Below are 16004 nucleotides of genomic sequence, written 5' to 3'. Positions count from 1 at the left end.
TCTCAAGCTATAAATCCTCTTCCTTCAGTCATTTTTATTCCTTATTGTATTAAGACATTGTGATTGCTGGCTCTTAGTTAACCAGGATGCTAGTCTACTTCTGTAAAATTGACTATAAATCTGTGAATGTCTCTTTGTAACACTTTCTTACGCGTAGGTACATTTGAGAATATGGGAGAATCATATATATAAATTGATAGCTTATTCATGAACGTATAAACGTGGAAAGAAGGTTAAGTTCTAAATGTGATTCCAAAAGTACTTCTAACATTACAAATCACTATAAAATTCAGACATTCTTTGAGAAGACTACGTCGTTTTAAAATTTAGAAAAATTGTGTTCTTGTAAGATTAGAATAATTAATACGAGGTAAGTTTTAAATTTAGGTGCACTTGAAATACTAGAAACTTGGACACATCCCAGTGAGAGGGAAACTGGTACCTGAAAGTAAAGCTACTTTACCTGGTTAAGCTTGATTCACATATGACTGAAGTTTATATATCTAACTTATGTTTTATAAAAAAGCGTCCATAACTTAATTTTTAAAACAATGATAACTAGTATTAAAAATTCCTTTAAGCCTTCAGTAATTTTCTTTAGTATAGAGATCTAGAAACAATGCTTATCCAGAACGACTTAAAATAGAGTTTAATTGTAGTCTTCAGTGTTTGCATGTATGATGAGCTACTAATATGACCAAGATTCAAATAAATCTCCAAACAATTTTACAAAAAAGAAAAAACAAAACACTTTATTTTCCACAAGGAAGAGCAATAGGAAAAATTAAATCATTTCCCACATATTGTTTTCTCAAAACAGAGCCTACAAGGACATATTCAGCACCAAATAAAAAAGGAAAAAAAAAAAGAGAAATTACAAACAGCCATAGAATATAATCTATAAAGCAAACATTTAATATTGCACTTTGTTTTGCTAACATTTTGGATTTTACTTTCCCTAATTGAAAAATCAGGAATCTATCTCGAATACTGGAATACAACTGTGAACCTCACACCTTACGTCAGGAATTGACCAATATTTAGAAGAGAGAAAAGTAATGCCTCTAAATAAGAAAGTAATGAAATACTTTAATGGGAAAAACAAAACTTTATTTGATAAAGTTTTATAGATTTAAAATTTTATCACATTTTATTTTGACCCAATGCCAATTATCAGAATATTGGTCATTCTTGCCTCATGTGTTATTTATAAGAGTATATGGTGATAAGTATCCCAATGCTATGCATATCAACAATTGTTCCCTAGTCAGACATAAGAGAGAAAAGAAAAGGGATTTTCTGACAACCCCCCCCAAACAAAAATAAAACCACCAAATGCCCTTTACGCCAAATATTCCATTAGCTTCTTTTGAGGGGGACATTCACAAAATGATTTAACAACAATAAAAAAATATTTCACCCCCATTTCCTTATTATCTAGTATTAGTTTGCTACGGGAGCCCAAACCCTTTAACCGAATCACTTAAAACGCGATTCATTTTTACACTGGGCTTTCTTCACCCTGTCAGCATTTTTCAAACATGAATTGTCTTCCATGTTTTCTTAAAGGCCACTTATGGAAAAGCCTATTTGTTTTGTATGAAGCTTTAAGACAGTATTTAACCAGGTCAAGCACCAAGCCAGAGTTACTATTATTTTCAGCCACTTCATTAACTGTGGGGTTAAATGGCAGCACAGATGTAACACCCATTTCACACATATGTTGCAACATCAGAGATGCTGATTTTCATTAAAAACACATCAGAGCTGAAATCCTTTTAAAACAAGACAATCAGTACACTTGGTACCTTGGAAAATACAGTTTTAAGTGTCATCACGAATGCTGGTATATTTGTTATGAGCCAACTGTAAATTATCTTTAATATAAAATATAATTTACTGATGTGATCATTCTTCCTACCTTATCTATATATACTCAAAGGGAGTGATTTCTCACGTTTAGCAAAATGTTCTTTAGGTAATGGAAAAAAAATACTTTCATTTAAAAAAACCACAAAAATATAAAACAGTTATTACTCTGGCACACATTCTAGTATTTTGAAGTTACACACTTTTAGAATAAACTTGGGTTTTCAAGCTCTGTCAAGCTTGAGCAAGACAGGAAATATAAATTGAATTCTCTAACCATAACCTGAACATAAATATATTCCTGCTCATTAAAATACTCTTCACCAGCTAAAACGATTTCCAACATATGTGTCTTGGAGGTAATTAAGTAACTCTGTATAAAAATAAATGCACTTTCATCTCCTCTCCAGTGACTGGAAAACTTCCATACTTTTAAAATAATAATAAAAATAACTAATTTTTAAGAGCAACAGCCCTTAACTCTTTGCTGGTGCCTGCCATACTGCCTTTCTTTACTCCATTCTTAGCTCTGCTAGTTTCTTCTTATATGTAATGATAAAAAGGGAATGCGGGTGGGTTATCACTTTTGTGTATGTCCCTTTTCCAAATTTCCCTCTCTAAGAAGTCAAACAAACGAAAAAATAACTCAACAGTGCAACAAAACACAAATAGCATTCCAACAGTTTGGCAAGTGATGCGTTCACCTGAGATTAAGTGATTTTAGGCAGTCAGTAACAAAATGCTGCTTTGCTGTAATAGTAGAAAGGCAACAAATTCTTAAAAGAAACCAAGAAGGTGTACAATCTTGACAAAGTCTCTTATTAGCTTCCTCCTCTTATCTCTTTTCCCATGTATCTGTTGCGTATCTACTACAGTAGGCTGCAAAACATACAGCAAGAAGGATTGGCTTGAAGGCATTTGATGTTTGTAAATAAATCCAAATAGGATCCAAGCTGAAGAGGTGATACATGGTCAGCCTAGAAGGACAATTCTGAGCATGTGCATACGCAGGTAAAGTCCAGGCTATATTAAATAAAAAAAAAAAGTCAGTGCGTTTTTCTCATGTTACAGTTTTTTCAAAGCTTTCTTTTGTTCCTTGTTGTGCTGACCACAAACAAGTTTTAAAAGAGTATCAAGAGTCTGGCATAAATGGAAAAAAAAAAAAAAAAGCTGTAGTGACATTGAACTGCACAATGTAAGCATTGAGCATGTGCAAATTTCAAATCAGAGGAAATCATCCCTCTTTACAACGTGATGTCTTGACACGTATGACCATAGGCTAAGAAGACTGCTCTTAGTATGTGCCAGTTTGAAAGGAGAAAAGCTTAGATCTTCAAGCATGTTGGAGCAGTCCCAGAAATGTTGCAGAAGGCTTCTAAAGCATGATCACTGGTTGGTTCATGTATTTGCCATTTCTCTGGGCAAAAGCAATTCCACTTCCTCTGAAAACGTGTCTCCAAGATACTTCTCTGTCCTCAGCCGGGAAGAGATACAGTTCGGAACCCACATCAACTTGATTTAACCAAGCGTTCCTTCAACGAGAGGGGCAGGATGGTCTATCATCTGCTGACTGATCAGGATTTGGATCAATCTAGAAAGAAAAGAGAAAAAAAAAATCACAAAGTTATTTAATAAGGTCTAGTAAGAATGCAGCAAACGACTAAGATTTTGAGTACTAGTTGAGAAATGTAATCAGAAAGAACATACACAGCTTGTATGAGGGGGACAGGGTAATATTATTATCTCTAAAGTGCCTGATATTCAATTAGTAGATTAACAATAAAATTTATAGAGATTTGCCCAAACAGTTCTCTTTCACAAAAGCTAATGGTAAAATTTTATCAGAGAATGAAGTTCCACTCAGCACTTAGTAGTACTTAAGACTCAAATACATGATGGAGAACATTTTCATAGCAATGGTCTCCTTTTGTAAAGTATCCCTTTCATTGTTTTACAGAAAAGTCAACTCAGCTCTTCTCTAGACTTTGGGAAGAACGTAGTTGAGTAAACAGTGTTCTTCTTGCTTATGTGAGGTAGTAACTCAGGATGTAAAACCCCCGAGGGAGCCTAGGAATAATGCGTATCAAGAAATAGCCACGCTGAACCCAAAATGCTCTAGAGGCTTCCCACCTTCCCTATCTCTCAAGTGCCTTTCATATGCACATCCACTTAGTAAAAGTGACTATCTCTCTCAGTTGCTTCTCAGGTACAAAGAGAATGGGCACAGGAAGGCAAATTGTTGGGTTTAAGACATTTCTTTTGCTGAAAGATCTTTTGGACAAGACCCATTTACTTCAATTTAAATGTGCGACAATCAGAAGTATCTCAGAAACTTTAAGTAAACACATTTTTGAAGAAAAAACGCCGAATAACTTTTCCTTTAAAGACTGTCCTTTAAAGAAAGAAAAAAGTAAAAATTTAAGATAGCTTTTCCCCTCCATGTGCCTAGATGTTACTTAACTAAATCACACCCTGAACCACTTCAGGGTTTTAAAAGTTTTTAATTCTATTATCTTTAGCTCATTTTAAAAGGAGGAAGAATTTTATGACAAATTGCTTAAAACTGGATACTTCATTTGCCATCTTTTAAAATGCACATTGGACAGCCAGAAAGCTTCAGATCAAATCAGAAATGATTGACTTAATAAGCAAGACAGAAATGTCAGAATAAAAATGTAGTAATAAAATCTGTAACTAGGAAAACATTTTTAGCATCTAATGGACAATTTTATAAACTGGAACAGTGGAGTAGAAAAATTATGTCTAATCAAGAATTTGCAGGAACAGATTCTGAACATCCTATAATCAATGAATAAAGTGGATCTAGTATTAATCACATTCAAAGGAAAACTGACTCTTCTAGTCACAGTGTTTGGTACAGAGGGGAAAGCAATTTGTTGAAGAGTGAAATAATCCCTCTTATGTTTTATTTGGGATTAATATTTCCATCTAAGATAGTTCAAATATATATGTATTCTGAAGCATCCTGAAATTGCTGGCTATCCCCCCACCTCCTCGCCTTTGTACCTGCTGTTCTTCCTGCCTGGACCGTCCCTACCTTTTGAGGACTACTAATCTTTCAAGATTCAGCTTAACAGTCATCTTTCTCAGGGATGCCCCCCAGGTTCCCAAGGCCCAATAAGCTGCTCCTCAAATGAACTGTGCATTCCTATTACATTGTTATGTAATATTTTGCTTCTAGTTTGTTTTTCCCACCAGCCTGTAAGCTTCTCTCAAGTAAGGGTCATGTTTTATTCACAGAAGTGCTTAGTTGTCATCAATATGAGATGAAGAAAAATAATCCAACAGTGTCAGCACATTGTTTAAGATGTTATTACAAGTATGTTATTTTCCCCTATGGCTGAGAATGTTAAAATATGTGAGAATTAAATTAGAAAAAGATGATGAATAAGATAAATTCTAGCTATTTAATGAATGCTTGCAAAATGCCAGTTCTACTGATACTTTAAAATATGAATTATTCCTTGAAATAGCATTTTGCAAGCATAAGGTTAGATTGTTACATTTATTTTCCCAATAATGTAAGTGAACAGTCCTACTTCTGGGTCAAATTTAGTAGATATTGACATCCCTAATCTAACTTTTCATCTGTCGTTCTAAATTATTTGTTTTTCTATTATCATCATGATGACCAAAATCTAACTGTACTTTTAAGAAGTGTGCAATACTGTTTCCCAAGAAAGCCAGCTCAATTCACAACTGAGGAAATGACACGCACCTCTGAATAAAGAGGTGGAGGCAAAAAGCGAAACTCCTGGATATATGCAAACAGTGGTCCTTGAAGTGCTCTCTCAAAGTCATCACAAGCACTCACGGGTGCAAGATTGTTCCGCCTTTGTTCCTCTGTTACCACTTCTGCATAGCTGGGTGGTGCTGAAGGAAAAAGATACACGCAATTCGAACAGCATGTTCTTATGCATGTCAAAATACACAGAATAGTAGATATTAAAAAAGAATGTCAAGGTAAAATAACAATTATTTGTTTTATGATCAAAACTAGGGGGATATACATTTTAAATACAACATTAGGGGCACATCTACTCTCTCTCTCCAATTATAGACAAAACTTTATCTAATCATAAAATACAAGCAAATTTACGTTCTTGAAAATAATAAGAGATTAAACTTAGATATGTATTATCAAATTACCTTCAGGTCTTTCAGGTAGGGATAAACCAAGCCAGTTCATATTCATGCTACACTGACTGCTTACACTTGAGGTTCTGCTACCAAATGGATGTAAAGGAATGGTACCGATGACAAGTGGCAAATTAAGAAATAAATCCATAGCTCCAGGAATATCCACATATACCTAAAACATTGAAAGGAGATGTTAAGTTTAGAATCCCAAGTACTAGTTCCTTTTTTAAAACTAATAACCCAATTTTAATGTCATTTGAGGCTCTCATTTATTTCACTTTTTACTTATATACACGATATACAGGCAAAGTTTCTCCATTATGTACAATACTATATAGTACACATTTATATGTAAGGTGAAATTGGTAATCATAATTCAAATTATATAAAAATTTATATATATCATACATGGAATATAAAATTTAAATCCTCTATGTAAGACAAAAATCATATCCTTGTGACTTGAAGACTTAAACAAAACAAAAACAACAAAAAACCCCCTTAAATCTACACATACCATTAGTGAATATTCCACACGGATTATACTACAGTCGAGGATAGAGGGAGAAACTGGTGGGATTTTCAGCAACTTGCCGTTCCACGTCTCTGTCTTTCCAGACGATAACGATTCCCCGCGCAGGTTCGCCACCAGCTGTTTTACTTCCTTCATTTTCCCTTTGGCATAGAAGGCCTGTGTTTGGTAAATGGCTGCCTTTGGCACCACCATTCGGGAAGAGCAGTTCTCAATCTCAGCAAATATCTGAATTGATTCACCTAGAAGGGGAAAAATATATCTACTGTTAAACAAACAAACAAAAACCGAGAAAAACCCGAAACAAATGTAGATTCTTAGGCTAAAACTTGAAAGTTCAACGGACTACGTGGACAGAAAGCTTTCCTAAGAATGGCAAGTAACTCAGACTTAGAAAAAAAGAACTACTCATTTACAGCAGCTACTTAAAAAAGGAGACTGGACAAGCACAATTTATGTTACTTTACCAAAGGGTTCTGTATTGTGTTTGCATTAAGTAGAAATATTGTAAATTTATACACAAAAGCTAAGTGAAGAGGATAATTTTTTATGGGAATCCACCTCACACGTACCTGGTGTATAGCCCTTCCTTTCGATTTTGGCACTTAAGGATATTGGGCCTGAGGTACAGAACCAGCAACAGAGAGTCTTTTCTTTTGTGCCTGCTTGGGGTGACTGTAAGAAATAAAAATAGAGAGAAAAGATCAATGTACGAACTGGGACAGTAATAGAATGTTTTAAAAACACAATCCTAAATTCTTTGAGAATTTAAAATTAAAAGCAACGTTGCATTTCTTTCTGTATCTAACCAATGGCTTCTGAATTATACTATTATTTTTGTCTTTATATAAGTTTCCATTCATTAAAGAAAAAAGGGTACAGGGCCTTAACACCACATTCTACAAACATAGTTTTAGCCCATGCTATCTACATGTACAGTAATTAAAAATGAACCAAACAAAAAAAACCCTTTCCACATTCCATTTAAACTGCCTTAAAAAAAAAAGGCAGCTTGGAAAGCAACTTGGTTATAATCCCAAATGTTAACATCTTTGAGAAGGTAAAAATCAATATGTAAAAAAGGGAAAACTCTTTTTCAAGATTAATTCTTATTTGCTTAAAGATGTTATCATTTGTTTAAACCAAATAAAATTTTTGGAGCCAAATCTGCATCTTGTGAAAAAATGCAGTTAAGAAAGATTTCTTTTAAAATAGAATTAAGCTTTTTCATGAAAGTGAAATCTCCCCATTGTTTGACAACTATCCCTATATTGGAACAATGCAATGCAGTACAAATTTTAATTATGTTATTTTCACATTAAGTGATATTATCTTATAATAATTGATACTGCTGCTCCTCTTCCACCAAAATTATTGAGGGAACAGATCTATTTTTTGTTACTGCTGTTACCTTCTGAGATATTTCAAACCATACAATGGTCTCACTTTTAAAATTTACTGTAAGTTATTATAATATCAGAAAACATGAGCATATTCTTCAATAATTTGTGTGCTCTTGACTGTATTTTTTTTAAAAATTAGTATTTTTGAAATTTAAAAATAAAACTATTTTAAAATTATAAAGATTGCATAGTTTAGGCGATTATTCTTCAGTATTTATATGCCCAAAACAAAGAATGAAAAATTCAGTCAATTCTTACCAGTAATGAAGGAGTGTTGATATCTATATGCTCAAAGACTGTAAATTCCTTCTTTAATTTTACTGGTAGAAGCCAAGGCCTGTGCAATTCGGCTTTCACCCAATAGCGCACACTGCCATGTCGGCCTTCGAATGAGGTAGCAAGTGGTCTGTGCAGAATATAAAGGTCAATATATTAATCTTATACCTCTTTCCAATAGTTACACAGTAGGTCATTATAAAGGTGTTACTATATGGTACTGTTTATATATCAATGAGGTATTAAACATATAATTTTTTAAATTTCCAAAGGGATAAGTCATTGGGGAAGAAATCTTCTGTTTCCAAATAACGATAGACGATAGTTAAATATCATAGAAATTTTGCTTAAAAAAGGCCAGAAGAATACACTCTCTTTAAACTCATAAGAGGCTACTTTTAATGCTGGTGGCAAAATTATGAAAGTTTGGAAACGAACAATTCTTGAAAAAGTCAAGAATGTAATTTAAAAATAAAGTTCAGAATAGTTTAGCTATTTCTATTGAGAAATTCTAGACACTGGTTAAACATTCAGACCAAATTCCCCCCAGTGTTCCACTTTTCATTAGCTGGGAATTATTCTCTCTTTTTATAGCAACTAATTAAGAAGGTCTAGAAAAGGCCGAGAACAGTCATTATGGTTTCAAAAATTTCACATTTCATAAAGTCCACTGAAACTGTAAAAAACAGCTTTTACACTTCCCAGTTTACTCATGTTCTAACTTTTTTGGGCCATGTTTTCTAACTTTATAGCTTAAAAAGAAACATTTCTACTGACATTTATGAAGAGAATCAGAACTTTTTCAACTCTCCCAGATTTTATTACTTGTGGAAGGTTTTATTTTAGTTAATTTAGTCTTTTTCATAATTTCATTATAAAAATGCCCAATGTTCACAGTTATTTACAAGGTAGACTGCTAGCTTAGATTCATATGATTAGTACTATTTTTATAACTTTTTTTTGCATTTTAGACTCCTGCATTAACTTGTATAACACGGAGAAATAAAATGCAGTATTTATGTTAGCCTTCTAGAGTTTATTTTAAATGATCCTGGTTTACAGACTGAATTTTTAAAAAATATATTAAATTACCTCCATCCTTTGAAAATATTCAGGCCCAGTATAAGCCTTATTGTTTTCACAGATTTAAAATATTTCTCCCAGAAAGATTAGCTTAGGACATTATATTCAAAATGATGTTCTCAAGTAAAATGGTAAATGGAATACTCTGAAAAATACCATTTATGAACTCTATCCACATATAACAACTCAAGTAATAAAATGAACAAAAATATAGCATAATATACAGTTTGCACTTGATAAATTCTTATGTAAATTTATCCTCCAGAACAACAGGCACAAATGCCACTTTGCATGTTTCAATATCCGTTAAAGGCATTATTAAAAAAAAAACTGTATATGCTCTTCTAACAATCTGTTAGCACATTAAGAATATCCCTTTCATTCTAGATTCCAAGCCTTCTACTAAGGCTTCTCTGATGGACGTTTCCTCAAGTCCAGGTCACAACATCTCTTGTGTGACCATCTGAACAGCTCTTTGTACAGAAGCCACTGAACTCACGGTAAAAGAAGATCACTCAAAGTTAGAATATTCCTAATTATTTTTACCTTCTTAGCTAAGACTGATGATAAACTAAGTATTTATCAAATGTTTACTATTTGGCTAGCACGTTCCAATTCACTTATTTTAAATGAAACTATTCAAGGTTAAAAAACTCCAACAATCTTGAACACTAAGAATTGAGCTTTGCTTTCCTTAATTTTGCCACAGTAGATTAAAAAATAGCTTCTTTTTTTCAGTAGATTGTTTTCCTCTAGCAAGTTTCAGTAATGAAAAGGGTTTTTTTTTTAAACTAAAAATCTTTAAATTTAGAATATTTAGTTCTAAGAGAATGGATGTTCATGAAAAATGCCTATTACTTGTAATACTTACGTCTGTGGAAGCTCGAAGCTGAATGCATATTCATGCCTTCCTGAATGAATAGTGTTGAAGCCTTCTTCCGAATTATCATCATCTAAAACAAAGAGAAAAAAAAAACAACTCGTTTTCAAACTTTACACACTCCTCATAGTGGCAGCACTTTAAAGATACTCAAATAATAATTAAGGCCACAGCTTTGGAGTCTGAGAGATCTGAGTTGAATTCCAACTCCACCACTTCCTCTGGATAAAAGTCTTCAGCGGCCTCCTCTGTAAAATGGGGATAATTAATCCTTACACCCCACAGGCGGTTTTTTAATGAAAAACGGCCCACACTGTAAAGCACCTGAACCTAATATGGTATATACTCAACCAAAGATTCAGATCTCAAATCCCTCGAGGATGGTATCTTTGTCTCCAACGGTTCACTTACATTTACCTTCGTTAAGACTATATATGAAATGAAAACTGCTCATGTAAACCTTTCAAAATGTCAGTTTTGATACAAAAGACGTCAATGTTACAATTCTAAAACCATTAGAAAAACTTTGTCAAATGGATGTTGCAGTTAAAAAAAAAAGGAACAGTGATTTTAATGTCAGTTTCATGGCTAAAAATAAAAATTCTCTTTTGAACCTAAAATGATGACAACACTCAAGTCCGTCCTAGCAACGGCTGAAAACTTGCTTATATAAAAAATGCACCTTAGATTTAAAAGGCGCCTGCTCGTCGGGAAACAACACTGTCCCACACCCTGGAGAAACGAAGTCTAATGAGGTTGTTTCCAATTTCTAGAAAAAAGGGATGACCTTTCATTTTCTATTAATTTCTTTTGGTCAAATGATTATTTTCTTGATGGCTCCAAAATAAATGTATCAACAAAACTGGGGGAGAGAATTCTGGATTCTCAAAAAAAAAAAAAAATGTTTTTAGCGTTCTGGCTAGGAAATATAACATAGATGTCTTATTTATGTAATTTTCTCGGTGTAGAAACCTTTATCATTAACCACGAGAGTTGGAGTAATTGGTAGCACCATTTAACTTTTCCCTCACCCAGGTAGGGAACAGACGCAAAAAATGTGATGTTTCCCTTAAACCAAATGAGAAAAGAAAAAATAGGGCCTCTGTGGATACTTTTATTCAAAAACCATGGTGATTCTCTACGATCTCAGTCCTATTTTCCTCGCCCCGTGTGCAAGTCCTCGGAGCGGACCGCAGCCCCGAAAACCGGCTGACAGTTGGGGGCAACTCAAGCCCGCTCCCCTCGAAGGCGCCCGAACTTTCCTCCCTCTCACAGGCTTCGCTCCCAGCTCCCTTTTTGTGCCAGCTCAGCAGTCTCATTGAAGCGAGCGGCGGCCGCCGCGCCGCGGTAAACAAGTGCCGGGCTGTCAATCAAGAACTAGACCGGAGCAGGAGAGGACCGGCCTAAACCGGCGCGAGCAGATCCCAGCCGGCCCGCCCGCGCGCCGCCGCCGCCGCCGCCGCCGCCGCGGCGCGCTCCGCTATACATACGGCATACGTCGCGCGGCGCTCGCGCTCGTGCCCGCGCAGCCTAGCCTGCTGGACGGGGGGCGGGGCCGGGGCGGCGCGGCGCTTCCGCTTTACACGCCCCAGCCGGTGACCGGTTCTATCTGGCTCGGGCCACCCTGACACCTTTACAGTTGCGGCGAGTGAAACTGGGGCGGGGAGAGAGAAGGCAGAAGCCGCAGGAAACAATGAGCAGGGGGCAGGGGACTGTCGCCGAGGCCCCCCACCAGGCTCGGGATGTTAGTATCACTTCTTTCCCTCCTGGCAGCCTTGGCTCTCTCCGCTCAGGTCAAACCAAGGTAGCCCGTCTGCCGGCTGCACAGGTCGAGCCACACGCTTTGTTTCAGCTAAGAAAAAAACAAGCGTTCACAGAGACTACCTGACACTTTGCACCCGAAAAACAGGAAAACGGGGTCCTGCTGACCTTGCCCACCCAAGTTCCCTCTGAATAGGATTGGCAGCTGAAGTCGCGCCCAGGGCCATTCGGCACCTGTGCGGCCAGCCGGAGCGTCTTCCCTCTGCTCTATTGATCTCTGAAATCGTTTTTTTCGGGGATCCTAGAGGCCAAGGTGAGGGTCGACAGAAGGGCATGTGACATGAGCCCCAGGCGCATGCAGAAGCCCCAAGAGTGACGCGAGCCGGGCGGGGGCGGCCGCTCTGGAGGGACCTTTACCGGCGCACGCCGGTTCCAAGCCTCGCCCCAGCCGGCGCGAGCCCACTCTCCCCACCCGCCCGCGCCCAATCCAATCAGAGCCTGGCATCGCCTTAGCAACAGGCTAACAAGCCCGGCTCCGCCTATCGCCGCGCGCCCGGGGCGGGGTCTCGGCAACCAGGCTAGTTTGAGAGGTCCCAGTTTTAAGTCATTGAAACTATTCCAGGCTAAGAGCTCGTCCAGGCTTTGCAGGGGTTGAGGGGCATCTCGTGGGGTGCGAGGCACGTAGTTTTCTACACCATGAAATCACACAGCAACTAATGAAATTGTGTTTGTGCCCCTAAGTGGCTATTCTACTTTAACCGCACTGCAAGCCTCAATGCCTTAAAAACCTTTGTTTCTTAACCATTTTGTAAAAAGCTGCAACGTCCAGAAATGTTCAAACACAAACTCAAGTGTCTGCTTTTCAACAAATACCAGGACTGTCATTAGGCATTTACATTTCTTATCGGTGTTAGTGCTTGGAGAGATCAACTATAAATTATTTCAGGATGCAGATTACCTATGTGTAACTGAAAATCCAACTAAAGAACTGATTTCATCTTAATATTTTAAAAAATAACGCATTAACGGTGTAACTCAAAGCATCCTTCTTTCCTACATTGCCTTAGTTCAATCAGTACTTGCTCAGGGAGGTGTATTTTCTAACATTAAAAAAGAAAGTAAAAATGTGCTCTACTCTGAAAAATCGTCAACATTTGAACTAAATGCTGCATTAAAAAGGAGAAGCACAAAATTACATAAGCAGTTTTAACATTATATTCTTCTTGGGCTAGGAATTAAGTCATCGCCACCACCTGACGCGTGTAACCAATCTGCTGAGAGCAGAACGAGCGCCCCTCCTCACCACCCCCCAGAACTGGTCCGAAACAGGATTGAACCGCTTCTAACAAAGGGTGGAAACTTAGAAAAACAAGCTTAGAGTCGTCTATATTTCCACAATGTAACCATTTAAACAATAGATTGAAAATCTCAGGACCCCCTCTCCCTTTGACAACCTTTTATCTCCCTTTTCTAGGCAAAAATCAAATCCAATGTGCCGAATACTTTTCAGTTCTCTTTGACTGGCACGGGTTTCATTGAATGCACGTTCCAAAGTTAGACATGATGCTCGGAAAAGAACATTACTGACCCTAAATGGCTTCTAAAATTGATTTGAAACATATCATAATGATAGATACTGTCTTGTACAATAGAGAATGCTTGATGTAAATTTCTAAAGGAACTGGAAAGAATAGGGGAAAACACGTGGGGTGTTGATACCATATGTCAAAATAAGCCACAGAAACGCTTTATCAAAGAACAACGATCAATTCTCTAAAGTCTTTTGCGTGTCAATATTAAAAATGAAATATACCTATTAACCCACTTAATGTTATTCCATTTCTTCATTGAAGCCTAATTTTTAAGATCTAAGGTTGCAGAGTACAAGGGAAAAATCTAACATTGGACTGCAGCTTTCAGCAATTCATTTGAAAACATATTAGTGAAACTACTGAATTGGATTTAAGCGGAATTTATAAGTAAGGTGCAAATGGACTGCAAGTGCGTATGGCACAGACCAAGCCGGGTATAGAGGTAGTTGAATTAAGTGCAGTTTGCAGTCACTTTGCAGATGCCTGCATGCATTACAGCTTAACACACGATGAATGTCAAGCAGAATCCAAATCTTGCAACTTTGCTAATCGGTATCAAACTGCTGTGTGTTATGCTAGTAGAATTACATTAATTTAGAAAAACTGAAAAGGCACTTTCCCAAAGAAAACAGGTCTAATGATTGCTGAATAATATAAAAACTTACCTCTTTCGTGTCCAATTAAGATGTCTTTATGGTTGAAATATTCTACTTCTTCAGTGTAATTCTGTGTGTAGGCAGTATTAGAGCCGGCGTTTCGAGATTCGGTCCAGCGTACTTTCGCATGTCCTCTTGCATGAATTTTAAGAGATTTTACTCTGATTTCCCCAGTAACTTCTAAATTCACCCTTCCTGAGACTGTATCCCCACTAGAATACACAGGGACATTGCTGTCATTAAGACAGTCAAAGCTTATTGTCAAACTCTTCACCTTTCCCAGCACCATGTTTATAACAAAATCTATAAAAATATAATGTAAGACAAAAAAGTCAAGATCACATATAAAATGTGATCTTCACTTAACACTGATCGATGTCTTTGCCGTGCAAAAAGCTTGCAGGCAGGACCAGTGATTCTTTACAAATAGTTCATTGAGATTTCTTTAAGTCAGGGCAGCAGAGAGGCTGCTGCTCCGCGATCCTGCGAGTCTCAGTGGTCTCCTTACAAAGACGGGCGGTTGGAGGCTGCCAGCTCACTTTAAGAGCAGCTTTGTGAAAAACAACCCCAGCGCGCATGCGCACGCCGCGGCTGCTGTCGGCCCTCCCTGCGCGCCCCCTCCCGCGCCGGGCTCGCTCCTCGCTCGCTCGCTCGCTCGCTCCGGGTACAGTAGGTTTGCAGCTAGGGGAAGAAGGCACGGGGCTGCCGGGAGGCTCACCCTGACTTCTCTGCATTGTGGGCTCCTATTGGTAGGCAGGCTACCGTAAACCCTCGACGTGTTTTCTGGGGCCCCTTACCGAGCACACTCTAAGGGAAAGATGATGGCAGAGAGGGGCACTGGAGGACAAGGGCTGAGTGGGGAGCTGTTTGCAAAGCCAAGTCAGGATAAACTGCTGAGTGACCAGCACGGAGCGTGCGTTACCGGCACTGCAGGGTTTTGCCCACTGCGTGGATGGGAAGAAGAAAAAGTGATGTGTGAAGAGAGATGGGGGTAGGGGAGAAACCGGTTGGGCAAGCGGCTGGTTGCTGAGCATAATCTAATGAATTTCAAAAGAAAATGTAATAAAAAGCAGACAAGAAATAATGTTCAGAGACAAGAGCATTCTTGGATTTTTGAAAAAACTAGTGCTTTGTAGTCAGGGTGGAAATGAACTCAAGTCGACGGCAAAGGGACCTTGCAAGAGAATACTGTAAGGAGTAAGGAAGAGAAGCAAGTATAATTTAATCAATAGGTTTTGCTTTCTCTTCCAGCTCTTAGATAGCAACGAAAAACAACCAAGTTGTTTGCATGATGACACCAGGGGAAAAAAGGCTTGACCACTTCCTCGAAGGAAGAAAGTCCTTTTTTAAGTCGCCACCTACAGCTAGATTTGCAGGGTATGACATGATTACAACTCCAGTGTCCAGAGGATTAAGAATAGAGTTCGGCCTAAAAAAGTTCCATCTTATAAAAGGCAGCATGACATAGTGTTTTAGCTGACCTAATGTTTACAACAAGATCGAGAAATCGTTGTTAGAAATTAGTGAAGCGCGTAAGGCAGTTTTTAAAAAGCATGATTTGGTAGATAAGTAGGGCTTAATTCTGTAAAACTTTTTCAGCCTTGGGCTGTTCCACGTAGTAATTCTCATAATACATCTTAAAGATAGGTACCTTTTTCTCTACTGTGAACGTTTTGGTAACAAATGACAATGCTTTCATAAAATACCACATTGGGATTCAAGGCATAACAGCATAAACTTATCTAGATTTTTTGCAATCAGCCAAACTGCTTATAAGAGAGAAATATAGAA

The 16004-nt window shown here is 37.5% G+C and overlaps 1 protein-coding gene across 3 annotated transcripts; it reads right to left on the bottom strand.

Annotated features, from left to right (window-relative positions):
- Positions 1 to 724: 724 nt before the first annotated feature.
- ARRDC3 (arrestin domain containing 3) lies at positions 725 to 15144 on the bottom strand. 3 transcript variants are annotated; one of them, XR_011525287.1, is made up of 8 exons: positions 14223 to 14909; positions 10196 to 10277; positions 8224 to 8371; positions 7135 to 7237; positions 6548 to 6804; positions 6040 to 6202; positions 5609 to 5801; positions 725 to 3460 (listed from the first exon to the last, which is right to left on the bottom strand). XR_011525287.1 is itself a non-coding variant. In XM_008509100.2 (8 exons), the coding sequence occupies exons 1-8, from the start codon at positions 14500 to 14502 to the stop codon at positions 3404 to 3406; spliced, it is 1245 nt and encodes a 414-aa protein (XP_008507322.1). In that variant the 5' UTR covers positions 14503 to 15144; the 3' UTR covers positions 725 to 3403. The 3 variants fall into 3 exon arrangements, 2 of the variants coding, with proteins under 2 accessions (XP_008507322.1, XP_070425792.1); XM_008509100.2 differs by having other exon boundaries at positions 5609 to 5763; positions 14223 to 15144; XM_070569691.1 differs by lacking the exon at positions 8224 to 8371 and having other exon boundaries at positions 5609 to 5763; positions 14223 to 14896.
- Positions 15145 to 16004: the final 860 nt, after the last annotated feature.

The sequence above is a fragment of the Equus przewalskii genome, chromosome 13, assembly GCF_037783145.1.
Source record: "Equus przewalskii isolate Varuska chromosome 13, EquPr2, whole genome shotgun sequence".
Lineage (NCBI taxonomy): Eukaryota > Metazoa > Chordata > Mammalia > Perissodactyla > Equidae > Equus > Equus przewalskii.
This window is presented reverse-complemented; position numbering and strand designations above follow the sequence as displayed.